The following is a 14,068-nucleotide window of genomic DNA, read 5'->3' on the forward strand; positions in this document are numbered from 1 at the left end:
TTCACATCAGGTAGACAAAGTATTGGAGTTTCAGGTTCAGCATCTAGTGGTTACCCTGATATTTAAACCTTAAATTTTAATTTCTATTTTAGTTTTACTGAATTTAGAGACTGTTTGTAATATATGATGAACAACTTTTGTTGGGTTCTTTTTTTTTACTGCATTTTTATATCTATTAGAATCTGCCTCTTGGCAACAAGCTTTCAGTGGTAATGAATCTATCAGACTCTTTCCAGAATTCTGTGCCTTGTGAGTTAGTGTTGGACTGTGAAGAAAGCTGATCGCTGAAGAATTGATGCTTTTGAACTGTGGTGCTGGAGAACACTCTTGAGAGTCCCTTGGACTGCAAGGAGATCCAACCAGTCTATCCTAAAGGAGATCAGTCCTGGGTGTTCATTGGAAGGACTGATGCTAAAGCTGAAAATCCAATACTTTGGCCACGTCATGCGAAGAGTTGACTCACTGGAAAAGACTCTGTTGCTGGGAGGGATTGGGGGCGGGAGGAGAAGGGGACGACAGAGAATGAGATGGCTGGATGGCATCACCGACTCGATGGACATGAGTGAACTCTGGGAGTTGGTGATGGACAGGGAGGCCTGGTGTGCTGTGATTCATGGGGTCGCAAAGAGTCGGACACGACTGAGTGACTGAACTGAACTGAACTGAACTGAACTGAAAGGGTTGGCAGCATATCAAAGCTTTTTCTTAATTGAAACCAAAGAGACTTCCAGATTCAGTAACTTCTTTGTTTTCTTTCTTTTCTTAGAACTCTATGAAAAAGAATGCAGTGGAGAAACAGTGGTCTACTGGCAAGTGAAGTACCCTTTTCCCATGTCTAACAGAGATGTATCCTTTCCAAAGGCGCAACGTTACTCAGCTTTCTGAAGTGTTTCTGTGCCCTGTGACCATCCCCCAATGGTGGTGTGTCCAGCAGGTGTGGACAACGTTGTCTTTGAGTCTTGCAGAAGCATCTGCTAAAGCTCTTCCTTCTTGTGTGGCTTTCAGAGACCTCAGAGTGTGACTTCCATGCCTGACGACATGGAGCAATTTAACTGGGGTCACAGGAAGGCGGCTCACACTTTCTTGAAACTTTTCTGGGAAGTCCTTGTGCCACAGAATTGGGCATCTGAGAACAGCTTTTCACAAAGAGTATTCAGTGCATTCCTTCAGTCTATAGAGGCGAAAGCCGGGCGGGACCCAGAGAAGTCAGGTGACAGAGGCTGACTTACGTAGCAGCCGACTGGGGGCTGAACTCAGGCCCCACATTTCCAGCTCTCTCCACCTCCCCTCCTTCCTGATTATTGGCTCGGGGCACTGTGTGTTATGTTTTTCCCCTGCAGTCTCCTCTATTATGATATGAAGCAGCTGAATAGATGTGGGGAGTTTTAGCTGACACTCCAGGGTTCTGTGATGCCCCATTAGGGCCAGGCTAGGAGAGTTTTATGAACATTTGCTGCGTAGACAGATTGGGTGGAATATGGGTGGGGGTAGGTGTGATTTTGACCTCTTTCTTTTCTTCAATCATAGCAGCTGATTGTCTTACACACTGAATTTCCATAAAGGATCCTTTAAATAAAGGATCTTGGAGATTAAAAAAAAAATGCTTGGAAACCACTGAGCTGGATGACTGCTGGAATCTTTTCCAGCTGTAACATTCTGTAAGCCTGTATACTCCTGAATAATTGTGCTCTAGAAAGAGGGGGCATGGGTGTGTGTGTGGGTGTTGTTCCTGTGTGATTGGTTACCCTGGCTCGGCCACATTACAGACTCCATCAGGGGTTATTTCTTGGCACAAACCACAGACTGCTAGGTAGTTTACATACAGTTGGTATGTATTTCAGCCAATTGTGGTTACTTAATCTCTGAGATTTTACGTGGCTTTCTCTCATCCTGCCGAAACTGTGCAGGCTAGGAGCCATCGTCCCCCTCAGATGGGAAGACTGAGGCCGAGGGATGTTCAGAACTCTGCTCAGGTTCTTGCCAGAGTCTCACCGTTATGGGCAGCAGATGCAGGCGTGGACCCAGGTCCAGCTGTGTCCAGAGACGGTGATCTGGACCAGAGCAAACCCACCTCTCTACCTCACAGGACCCTGCTGGGGGGCGATCTCGGGAGCAGACGCCTGGGGCTTCTTGCGTTTCTGTTGTGTTGTCTTCCCAACGCCACACAATCCCATAATGAGTGTCTCAGGCTTTGTGTCTACAGGGCTGTTCAGGTTTTGAGAACAGAGAACAGTGCAGAGGCAAAGAGCATCTGTTTTGGAGGGAAGGCTCCCAGGGTGAGTGTGTGCTCACTCCTGGTTTGCTGTGTGACCTTGGAAAAGGCCCTTCACTTCCCTGGGCTTCAGTGAACGGGTGGTTCTCCAGTCGTAGCCTGGGTCACACTGGACCTGCCAGCTGCTGGAAGAACCCTGTGAAATCGCAGTTAATCTATCAAGTTGTTTCCTCAGTGAGTGTCAAGAGATATCTGTCACATGAACTGAGCAAGTTGTGGGACAGTATTTGCTGATGAAAAAATAGAAGGCTTGGGAGGGAGGAAATGCAGAGCTAAGGCACAATCATTTCTTCCTGAAAACATGTAAGCAGTTTACTCGTCAGGGAGTAGCGTGTGGGGGCAACAGACGTCCCGCAGTGTGCCTGGGGAAGGCCAGAGCACCGTGGCTGCTGCAGAGACTCTGAGCGGCCTGCGGCTATGGTCATGGCTGTTGCAATAAGTGAAGCTGTATCATACTTTTACTGATTTTTTGGATTATTTTTAAGCTTTAATTCCTTCTACTATGAAGACTACATTTCCACCACTGGAAAGTCCAATGAATGTATTAAAGAGCTGAGCCCTCTGCGGCTATGAAAGTCTCACCAGGTTTTGGAGCCTGATCTGGGTTCAAATATAGTGTCCGTCACATCTGCTGGCCACTGGGATCTTCTGCAACTTTCTTTACTTCTCTGAGTCTCAATCTTGTCATCTATAAGATGAGAATATTTATACTGAATTCACAGCGATGTTCTCAGTTTCAGAGCTGATGCTAAACATAAAGCCCATGATATATGCACGTGATAAGGGCTCAATAAGTGGTGACTCCTGTTGTTTCTTAAAATTGAATTATCTTCCCTGTAATAGTGCCATAGACATAGTGGCTGGTCTGTGAGTGTTTATTGAGATGAATTGGCTTTGTGATTCTTGGTGAGCCAGACCCAGTGAGGCCATCTGCCTACTAATTATTTGATTCATCACATGTCTTCCTATGATTGCCAGGTGTAAGCCTCCTTGCCTGACCGTCCTATGTGCATAGAGGTCAATGATTTAGGGCCTATGGGGGAGGGCAGAGAGCAATGACCCCATTGTCTAGTGAGTGAGATCCTGCTTCAGTCTCTGTCCCAAGCTCCCACCAAGCTTATCTGCAGGCAGTGTTCCCCTTTTTTCCTGTAGAGGGAAACCAATAGCAGAAAAGTTGAGTAGCACACCCAGGGTCACACAGCCGATAAGTGACCAATCATCTGAGATCTCCTTGCCTTCTTGGAGAAAGGAGGAGTGGGTTCCCCACATGATTAAAGCAGCAGGGAACCAATCTCCAGTGGGTAATGCATCCTCTTAAATGACAATACCAGGTGGGAGGAGCCAGACTTTTCTAAGGTGGGTAGGCAGACGGCAGGACCTGAGATAAGGGAGCAATCAGCAAGTGGAGGAGTGGAATCGTGTGCCTTTGTTTCTGCTGTGGGCCCTCCCACTCCTGAGATGAAGGCCTTGCTGTTGAGCCTTGACTGGCGGTCTAGTACGTTTACATGCGGCAGCGGCGAGAGCTGGACTTTGAGGGGCAGAAGGTCCACGTTATCCTGGCCCAGAGCACCTCTGAGCCGCAAATTCCAGAGAAGCCGGGTGTGATCCGGGTGAAGCAGTACAAGCAGAGGCTGGCGATCCAGAGCGATGGCAAGAGGGGGAGCAAAGGTAAAAAGGATGCAGGTGTGGCAGGGCCCCCCGTGAGAAGATTGCACTGACTTCAGGCACGGAAAATGCAGGATGCTTATTCCCTGAGGTCAGAGACTGGACACGGGTCCAAAAGAAACACGGGAGACTCAGTTCACCCCCAGAAGCTTGGGTAGACTAGCATGTGGATCAGTTTATTCTTTACTGACTCTTTCATGATCTAGATGAAATTAGGACACCCAAGGGAATCAGAAAGTTAGAAACTCACTTCGGAAAGGTCCTGTACATGCACAAGCTGGACAGGAGTGGGCAGGAGGGCTGGTGGGACCACCTCTGCGAGGCAGCTCCTCCTCAGCAGAAACGCAGGGACTCAGAACCTGTCTGCCTTGAGTTCCAGCCTCAGAAGAGACACTGGGTGCAGGAGTTCCATGCAGCCACCTGCTGACCTGGATTGGGTGTGGACTTGAGGCTGAGTTGAAATCTAAACTTAGTTGTGATGTATGTTAAGATGTGCCACTTTGGGCATGTTATCCTACTCTTCTGAATCTTCACTTCATCATTTATAAATGGGAGTTTGATCTTAGCAACTTCTTAGGATTAATATAATTAATAAGAGCCATAATTAAATGAGAAACTGTGTCTAAGTGTATCGCTTGCCAGGTGATTAATAAATAGCCACAGAAGGTGCCTTGGCTGTTTTCCACAATGTTTCTATGTAAGTCTCCTGCAAGGCAAGGCAGAGGGGACAGTCTCCTGGAGTCCTGTGTAACCCGCCTCCTTACTTTCTGGGATGGATATGAAAGTGGAAGGTTTTCAAGGTTTGTACTGTATCTTCCTAACAGGTTCCCTCCTGAATTGTTTTTTCTCTCTCTTTCTAGTTTTCATGTATTACTTCGATAATCCAGGTGGCCAGATTCCGTCCTGGGTCATTAACTGGGCTGCTAAGGTGAGACCCCGGGAAGCAGGAGGGGAGGTGTGTTTGACAGCTGTTGACTTAGCCTGTGGGGCCGTCAGCTTGAAGAGATGCGCTGTCTCAGGTCTCATGATGCCCTTTTATGAAACAGCTTGGTTGATGGACTATGTTAGGCCTGTGGTGGCCAATACCCAGGATAGAGGCTGGGACAAAAGACAAACTTTAGAAGGAATGCCAGCCCCACCCTGCTTTGCACCAGGACCCCTCCAGGATCACTCTCTGGAGCCTCCCAAACAGTAACCTGTTCCTTGTAGGAACAGGGGTGCCTGTGGACCCTGTATCTGCTCATGGAGGAATAGGCTGACCTAGCTTGGGAGACAACCAACCATATTCAAGCCTGGAGAAGTCTCCAGGTTCTTTGTGGTTATTTGATTTTCCGTAAGGAGAGGGAGCCCCAGTGGGACCCAGGTCATTCGAGACTGCCTGGAACCTAGAATCATGCTGACTGTTCAGCCTGCTTTGTAAGGTCCTACTTACTGGTGAGAGGGCTCACCAGTTCCCTGGGAGAGTGAAAAGGCTTTGAATCAAACACAAGATGGTTTGAATCCTGGCCCTGCTTCTGACTGTGTAATCTAGGGAAACCATCAATTTCTTCCCCCTTAAAAATGGAGACGGATAGCCCCACCCTGTAGAGAAGGAGTAAACAGAACAACGTGTGGGGAATTTCTTAAACAGTGAGCAACACTGACTGAAGGATGGCATGCCCACTCTTGCCCCCTAGTCCTTACCATTGTCTAATTTTGTAAAGCAAGTCTTTTTCTCATTTCTTACCCCTGCCATGCCACTTCCTGTTTTATCTTTCCTTTAAAAAAATGATATCTCATAAATACCCTAGCTTTTTATTAGCAAAAACCAAAGTATGTAACAAGGTCTTGTAACAGTGGCCCCTGCCTTACCCGTGTCCCGCGTCTTCCCTTTTTTCATCATCTGTGGCAACATTCCGTGGAAATCTGCTCAGGGTCCCTATTGTCATATTTATATTCCCGAAGCCATCTTCTTTTACCTTGGCCACATCCTGAAGAATCAGGAGTCATTGCTGTGAGGATACAGAAATGACAGTCTCCTTTCCTTTGCAGAATGGAGTTCCTAACTTCTTGAAAGACATGGTGAAAGCCTGTCAGAACTACAAGAAAACCTAGGAGAGGAAACTGGGAGCTTTGTGTCCGTGGGATGCTGTTCATGGAATGACGTCTCTGGAAGTGCGACAGCCACCGACGCTCAGCCTGCCTTTCCCTTTTCCATGCTCAGAGGCCTGCACACTCTCTAGCACTTTGTCCCTGAGCGTGTTTGCCTGACGTCTGCTCCCTTTCCCAGTCTCCTCTCCCCAGGACACACCGTCTTTCTCCACTTGGAATGTGGGTCAGATTATAGAAACCTTTGCTTATTCTTAAAAAGTGGACCCCTCAGTAGGGAACACAATCCTCAATAGGGGAATGGTGGGTGGAGGACTGACAACACTGCCTAAGAGGGACTGATCCCAGTCAGCTGGCTCCTCCCCACGTGGGAGTTGTTGCAACCTGGGAGGGTGATTTCCTGCTGAAGTTGTGTTGCCTACAGAGCTGACTGTCAGGGCGCCAAGACTGGAAGACTCATGTCCATTTGCCTTATGCTTTGCTGACTTGGATTGCCTAATTTGAGGTAATCACCCACTAAGTCCCTCCCCATTCCTAGTTGGGGAGGATCATAGGCTGTTTTGATTTCAAACCATTTTGAAAAACATTGCAGGCCTAAGTGTGTAGTATGATAACAATTCTTTCTCATCATCCACATTTGGGTTTTTCTTTTTCCCATATGCCCCTGGGGAAGGCTTTCCATACCTCATTAGCCCTACATTTTACTGGTCACTGAGGCATCAAGGCAACTGTAGCAGTTAACAAGCCAGACTGCTTTGCACATGGCATTGAGCTAAAGTATCTTTATATGGAATAAATTAATTACCCTTCTGAAATGTTTGGAGACTTTGAAAGGATAAGAGTTCACAGCCAGGGAAAGTTTATTAGTGGTATGGTTGACTCTAACCTTTTTCTCAGGAATTCTGTCTAAGTTATCTGCCTCTCCCACCAACCAGAAGACTTCCCTTTCCTACTTTTCTCTTGAATTTTGGAAGGAAAGGTATTCTGTGGACAAAGGCACAGCCTTATAATCTCAGGGAAATATTTAATCACTTCTGTATGATGGTAACAAAACTTAATTACAGGGCATAAAAATTCAGGATGTAAAGCTGGATGTGGGAGATTTATTAAAATGGGATACCTCAGACTGTGTCTTTTCTGTCTAGAAAGGGAGGTGCATTGAATACCAAATAAATCCAGAATGACTTCTACTTGTCCTGTCTGCCTTGTTACCTGCAAATGAGACTGTTAGGTCTCTTCTGGTTTGCAAGTGAAATCCAACCTATCTCATAGCCTTGAACAGAAAAAGGAATTTTAGGCTCACTTACATGCAAGGCCAGGTATAGAATGGCCTCAGGTAAGGGTTGATACAGGTGCTCAAACTGACATTTGGAATCAACTCTGTCCTTCTTTAGGGTTTCTTTAATGTTGGGCCGTGTTTGGTGGCAGAACTGTTGCTAACAGAAAATGAAAGATCTACGTCTTCCTGAGTTCCCACCAAGTCAATAAAAGACAGCATTTCTTTCCAGTTGACTGTGAAGCTTCCAATGATTCCCTTTAAAGTATGTGTCAATCCCAGCCCTGGACACTGGTCATAGGGTAGAGTTATACACATCAGGGAATGCTTCATAAATGTATCATTAAAATATCACTATCGGTAATGTAGCTGGAATTTAATTTTAGGTAAAGTAAATCTGAATGTCTTATGTAATAGAGGTCAAGGTGATTTTTTTTTTTTAATGTATAAAGTCGTTGAAACACAAGCACTAGGATTATAGTCTTTGAGCAAAGATTTCACATGAAATGGTGTCATGCAAAGTGTATCTTTAACAGTGTTTAATAATCTGCTTAAAACATTGAGAATACTAAGCATACTTAATTTCTTGGTAAGGCGATTTAAAAAAAGTCACCGAGCTTGCTGTAATTAGTAAAGGCCCTGTGGCGTTTGTGCTTGCTAAGTTGGAGATGACGGTGCTAAGCAGCACTGAAAAATGAGATTGTGTGGGAACTGAGAACCCCTGATCCAACAGTAAATGCCAGCGACCCCAAAAGCAGACATGCTGCCATGGAGGTTTAGCTGGATTCTTCAGGTTCTGACTCCGCAGGGTTTGAATGTATCATTTGGAATTTGGAGGTTGTAAGTGTATTGTCATCCATCTAAGCCTTTGCTTCACTTGTTTTTTCATTTCTATCTCTCTGAATAGACAATAAGATCTTCATAGGTAGAAACCCTTCTTTCACTTAGTTTACTGACCCCTAATGGAGTGTATCCAAGGCACTCAAATGGTGTCTAGTGAGTGACTTTAATGATTTGGAGAAGACTGAGCAAATGACACACCACCCAGAAGGGAAAATCTATTCAGATAAAGACATTTGATTTGATTACATTAAACTCTATTTTAATCTTTAATAATTTAGTTCAAGCCAAATTATTTCCCCAAGTCATCATTTTAGTGGTTCTGTGCACCGTAGATCTCCTCAGTCTTTCCTTGAAAGGTTCATGTTAAGAGGTGGCTTTGCTTGCGTGGCTACAGGTTATACTTTAATGTTATGGAAATGGCTCAGTCGGGACTGAGTTCAGCTGAGATTAGTCAGGATTTCAGGATTTTCATGATGAATGTAGCATTATTATCAGTGCTAATTTTTCTTCCACAGGTGAATTATTCACACTGCATAGCAGTTAAAGCTAAAGACTACCTTGAAACTGAGGAATTCCAGCAGAGGGTCACTTCCTGAAAATGTTCCTATATCACAGTGAAGGCCCTGGCCTTGCTCCCTGGCTGAGATTCCTCACCCAGGATCCCAACCTCTAATGCCTGCCCTTCAAAACTCCTTCCCAGCTGGCTTTGAAAGAAATGCCCGAAGAGCCCATTTAGTTCTCATGTTTCTGGGGGCATCACCCAGTCAGCTCAGAGAATTACCTTTAAATGCTTTGAGACCTGTATTCACTTTACATGTTTTTCAATGGTTCGGCATCCATCTGGTAAGGGGACATGCATGGTAGTTCCTGGGATGAATGAGACAGGCTTGGAGTGCACCCTCAGGAAGTTTATGATCCAGTGAAAAAGGCACGGTGGAGAAGCTGTTGAGGGATGATGAGCTGTGAGAAAGGGCAGGTAAAGTGAGTGAAGTATAAAGCTGGGGCACCAACCAATTCTGAGGGGGCGGGGAGAACATGTTGGAGTTGGCTGGATGGAGGTTGGAGAAGAAAAGTATTCCACATGGAAGGAACCATTTCCATAAAATCCCTCAAACAGAAGAGCCAGTCATGTTGCAGGACCAACCGAAGACCAGTAGGTCTGAGCAGTGAGAGTGGAGGAAGACATCTCATATGTGGCCGAAGAAGGAGGCGGTGAGGCTGTGGGAGATCCTGAGAGACACGGCAAGGACGTTTACTTTATACGCAGAATGCCAGGGAGCTTTGAAGGATTTTAGGCTGAGCAGTGACCTGATGAGATATACTCAATCCTAATGGCTGCTCATTCCCCCATGGGTCTCCACCATCTCCAACATCCCTGCAGCACCATCATGGAGGTGCTCTCCAAGCTGTGGGAGGCCTTGTCATCCCGAAGCCTCCTTACTGTCCGGCAGCACGCTCAGTACCCACACCCAAATCTAGAGTCGAAGGTGGAACATCAGCCTATGAGGTTTAACCAGAGAAAAAGGGAAGCAGGGAACATTCATGCCCATCACCCTGATGCTCCTGGCCCATGCTGCTGTCAACATGTCTTCCAGTGTGAGTGCATCATGCATGCTGTCAGAGCAGAATCAGTGCAGGAGCCAGACGTGCTAGAGAAAAAAAGAAGTCATGCAAAAAATAAGTAGACCTGCTTGTTAAACTTTCCCCAAAGCTTAATTTTCTATACAACTCCCCAACTACAAGGAAGATTTCTTTTTTTTTTTTTCTTGAGAATATAGAAACAGATTAGGTTTAGGTTCTCAGAGTTTAGAACCAACAAAATGGGAAGACTTCAACAAACTTTATGTTGCTAATCTATATGTATTTTTCTGTGTCTACTTGGACACATGTAATACTCTCCATTTCGTCAGATCTGTAATGGAATAGCAACAAGGCAGCGTGTTATGTGAGTGTATGCAAACTCTCTACCTGGCATGCCAGGGTCAGTGCTAGGCAGTGCAGTTCATAAACGGAATTAGCAGACTACAGAGGACATGGAATATGCACAGTTTATGATGATGAGAGGGTGTGATCGCCACCATATGGAAGGAAAACATGTACTGTTCTAGGATTCTGTGGCTAACTGCTTTGAAAAACCAGACAGCAGGCCTCAAATGGAGCCTTATGCAAAGCCCGGCATCCCAATCCAGGACTTCATTACAGCTTGGCTCTCCCAGAAATGGAATCTCAAACCAGTCCACCAGGAATTGCCTGATCAGTGCTGGTTAATCTGCCTGAGAGACCCCTCCCCTAAAGGAAAACAGCCTTGCAATCACAAGCATGTCACTTTCCTAATATAACCTCATTTCTGCTCCCTTCTGCCCACAAAAGTCTCTTTAGTTTGTATTTCCGCTTGGTGCTCCTTTCTATCTCCTAGGGGGGCATGGTATCCAGTTGCACTGATTTTTGCTTGAACAAGTTCCTAAAAATTTTAGTATTCCGCAGTTTATCTTTTAAACTTTCTGATGTGAGAAGAGGAAACTGAAGGAGACCCCCCTCCCAAAGTCCCCCAGAAGCAAAAGCAACTAGATTGGATACCCGCTGAGCCCTGAACTCTGCTTTCTTGCTGTCTCTGGAGCTGGTGAGTAAGTCCCTCTCAGATTCTACTTCTGCAGCTTTTCCAAGAGATTTCAGACTTTATTTGAGCACAGCTTCTTCTTAACTGTCCAGAAACTGGCCAGAGTGGGTCTGACTCAAAAAACTGGGTTGGGGCTGGGATTGGACTGGGTCAAGCTTAGAAACTGGACTGAATCTAGAGTCAAACTGGCTCTGTTAAGTTGGACTGTATACAGTATGAGGCCTCAGGTAATAAAATTTTGTTTTAGGGCTGGACAAGCAGGCTAACTTTACCAAAAATAATCTTGAATCACAGTGGCCACAGTGGAAAACTTGTAACCTAGATAATCTTGTCAAGTATGATGGGATCTAGAAAAAAGGGAGGGGGATCTCAGGCAAGAACTCATCACAAAGATAGAGGGAAAATGACTTTTCCTCCTCTAAAAGTTTAGATGACCAGGATGGGACCTACTGGATCACCCTGGTCACTCCAGAGCTTGCGGACAGGATCCTAGGAAAACTGCCAGAAGCCAGCAAAGGTAAGAATTCTTACCAAAGTCGGTTCTCTCATTGCTGTCTCCATCTGTGGTGCCTGGCTAATAGAGGAAGTAAAATTTCACTTTCTCCCTTCCTTTATGAATTTGTATTGACAGGCAGAAAACATTCTTAAGAAATAGATCTTTGTGTCGTGAATTTGCTTTTGAGTACCTGGTGGCTGTAGATCCCTTCTTTCTCAAGCACAGCCATTGCATTCCTGTCTCTTTTGTCCTAAGAACTTGGCGTGGCAACAGCCAGTTTGAGACCTAAACGTTTTAGCTGGGAGGAAGTGTGGGTTGCACTCTTATGTGTGGTAGGGTGCTATCCCTGTTGTTAGCTTTCACGGGAATTGCCTGAGACTTTCTTTTCTTTTGGTTATCTTTTGGAGTAGCTCTGGATCTTGGGAGGATAATATCTTTTGCACTCTTTGGGGATACCTCTTGCCTCCATGGAGTTGTTGAATACTTACTGCCAGAAATATCTATGTACTGTTTGTCCAGTTGAATCCTGACGGGATATTCAAAGGATTTTTTTTTTTTTTAAATTTGAGTAGCCCCCTCTGATTAGAGATTGGCCAAATGTGGAAGTTGATGTTCAGAACCTGAAGGGAACTTTTTAAAGGCCTTTTCCTCTAAGCTGAAGTGAAACTATGTCACCAGAGGGAAAGAAACATTCTGAAGCCTTTGTGGAAGAATTTACCTATGTACTCCACAGACACATACTCTAAATCTGGAACATAAGACCTTTCAATTTTTAGCTTAGTTGAAGATCTTCTCCTGATGTAAAGAAGGGAATTGAGGATAACATTGTTGGATGGGTGAGGTGGTCTCCATATCATTCAGATTGCCATCTGAGAAACTGAACCCACTCCAGTATTCTTGTCTGGAGAACCCCATGGAGAAGGGAACCTGGCAGAATATAGTCCATGGGATCATAGAGAGTCAGACGCGAATAAAGTGACTAAGCAGCTGCAGCAGAACTTGCAGTATTTGTCTTACAGATCAAGCCTTTTTAACAACAGAAATGCTCTAGAAATAATTCAAAGCCCGCTTATCCTTTCCACCAATCCCCAAATGTACCCTTTAATGTAAAAAATCTTGCATATATTGTAAATGTTCTGGACTTAAGGAACAAAAGTCCGTGGTGCAACTTCCATTCTTTGTGCCTTTGAGATGTAGGTATTTACAGAGTCTCCTCTAGGAAGCAAGGGAATTGTTATCAGAAGGAGAGAAAAAAAAGAGGTTATTTTAAAAATAGGAACTATCAAAAATCTTAAAAGTCTCTTTTATAAATACTAGTAAAATACTATCTGATCAAGTAAACTTAATTTATTCCATCTTTCAGAAATACACTGGATCTGTTTTTTTTTTTTTTTTGATAAACTAGTGAGTTTCATATCTTTTTCATGTCTAGAAGTTTTAAATTTAACTTAGAAGAGCTCTCAGTTCAGTTCAGTCTCTCAGTCGTGTCTGACTCTTTGCGACCCCATGAATCACAGCACACCAGGCCTCCCTATCCATCACCAACTCCTGGAGTTCACTCAAACTCATGTCCATCGAGTCAGTGATGCCATCCAGCCATCTCATTCTCTGTCGTCTGCTTCTCCTCCCGCCCCCAATCCCTCCCAGCATCAGAGTCTTTTCCAGTGAGTCAACTAGTCGCATGAGGTGGCCAAAGTATTGCAGTTTCAGCTTTAGCATCAGTCCTTCCAAAGAACTCCCAGGACTGATCTCCTTTAGAATGGACTGGTTGGATCTCCTTGCAGTCCAAGGGACTCTCAAGAGTCTTCTCCAACACCACAGTTCAAAAGCATCAATTCTTCAGCGATCAGCTTTCTTCACAGTCCAACTCTCACATCCATACATGACCCCTGGAAAAACCATAGCCTTGACTAGATGGACCTTTGTTGGCAAAGTAATGTCTCTGCTTTTTAATATACTATCTAGGTTGGTCATAACTTTCCTTCCAAGGAGTAAGCATCTTTTAATTTCATGGCTGCAATCAGCATTATTTGTGTGTAATGAATGCTTTCTTTTGTTAACAAATCCTTTGTACCTGAAAGTAAACTTTCAGTCAAACAGTTTGATGATATTTTAATAAGTAAATGAGATAAGAACTTTTGGGTGAACTCCTTAGGAATATATTAGGAATATATATATTAGGAATATCTAGTTAAAAATAATCTCTCAAACCTATAAGGACCTAATGTATAGCAGAGAGAACTGTGCTCAATTTCTATTAATAACCTATAATGAAAGAAAATAAATCACTTTACTGTTTCTCTGAAACTAGCACAACAATGTAAATCAATTACACTTAAGTTAGAAAAGAAAATTTTTAAAATCTCTCTAGATTTTGATAACTTGAAGAGTTGTGATAAATTAAATGATGAAAGTTTATTGGGTAGGTCATTCCAAATAAAACAAGATACTAAAACATTAATTAATGAACATTGACTTCCTTTTACAAAGAAACTAAAGGTAAATAATTTAGGATGATTAATAAATATGTTTGGTGTCAAACTGAGATACTTTCTATAAGAAAGCACATGTTTTCAGAAAATACTATTAGTGTTTATGTTTGCCAATCTACAGAATGCTAATGTAAAAGTTCATAATTGCTTAGTTCTTAGTTTTCACTGGAAATTAAGGTTTTTAAGAGTTGAATTTAAATATATAATTAAAGCTACTAGAAGTAGTAAATGGCAACCCACTCCAGTGTTCTTGCCTGGAGAATCCCAGGGACGGGGGAGCCTGGTGGGCTTCCGTCTATGGGGTCACACAGAGTCGGAC

At 44.1% G+C, this 14,068-nt stretch overlaps 1 protein-coding gene across 2 annotated transcripts in view; it reads left to right on the forward strand.

Annotated features, from left to right (window-relative positions):
- LOC129538924 (phosphatidylcholine transfer protein) overlaps nucleotides 1–7,215 on the forward strand; it is a 28,380-nt gene extending 21,165 nt beyond the window's left edge. For both annotated transcript variants that reach the window (XM_088828604.1, XM_055398998.2), the window contains exons 3-6: nucleotides 767–846; nucleotides 3,769–3,940; nucleotides 4,798–4,865; nucleotides 5,969–7,215. In XM_088828604.1, coding sequence (XP_088684730.1) covers nucleotides 767–846; nucleotides 3,769–3,940; nucleotides 4,798–4,865; nucleotides 5,969–6,031 — 383 coding nt within the window. In that variant the 3' untranslated portion in view covers nucleotides 6,032–7,215. The remainder of the gene's footprint in view (nucleotides 1–766; nucleotides 847–3,768; nucleotides 3,941–4,797; nucleotides 4,866–5,968) is intronic.
- Nucleotides 7,216–14,068: the final 6,853 nt, after the last annotated feature.

This window comes from Moschus berezovskii, chromosome 20 (genome assembly GCF_049115385.1).
Source record: "Moschus berezovskii isolate FMDL1 chromosome 20, NW_MosBer_1.0, whole genome shotgun sequence".
NCBI classification, from domain to species: Eukaryota; Metazoa; Chordata; class Mammalia; order Artiodactyla; family Moschidae; genus Moschus; species Moschus berezovskii.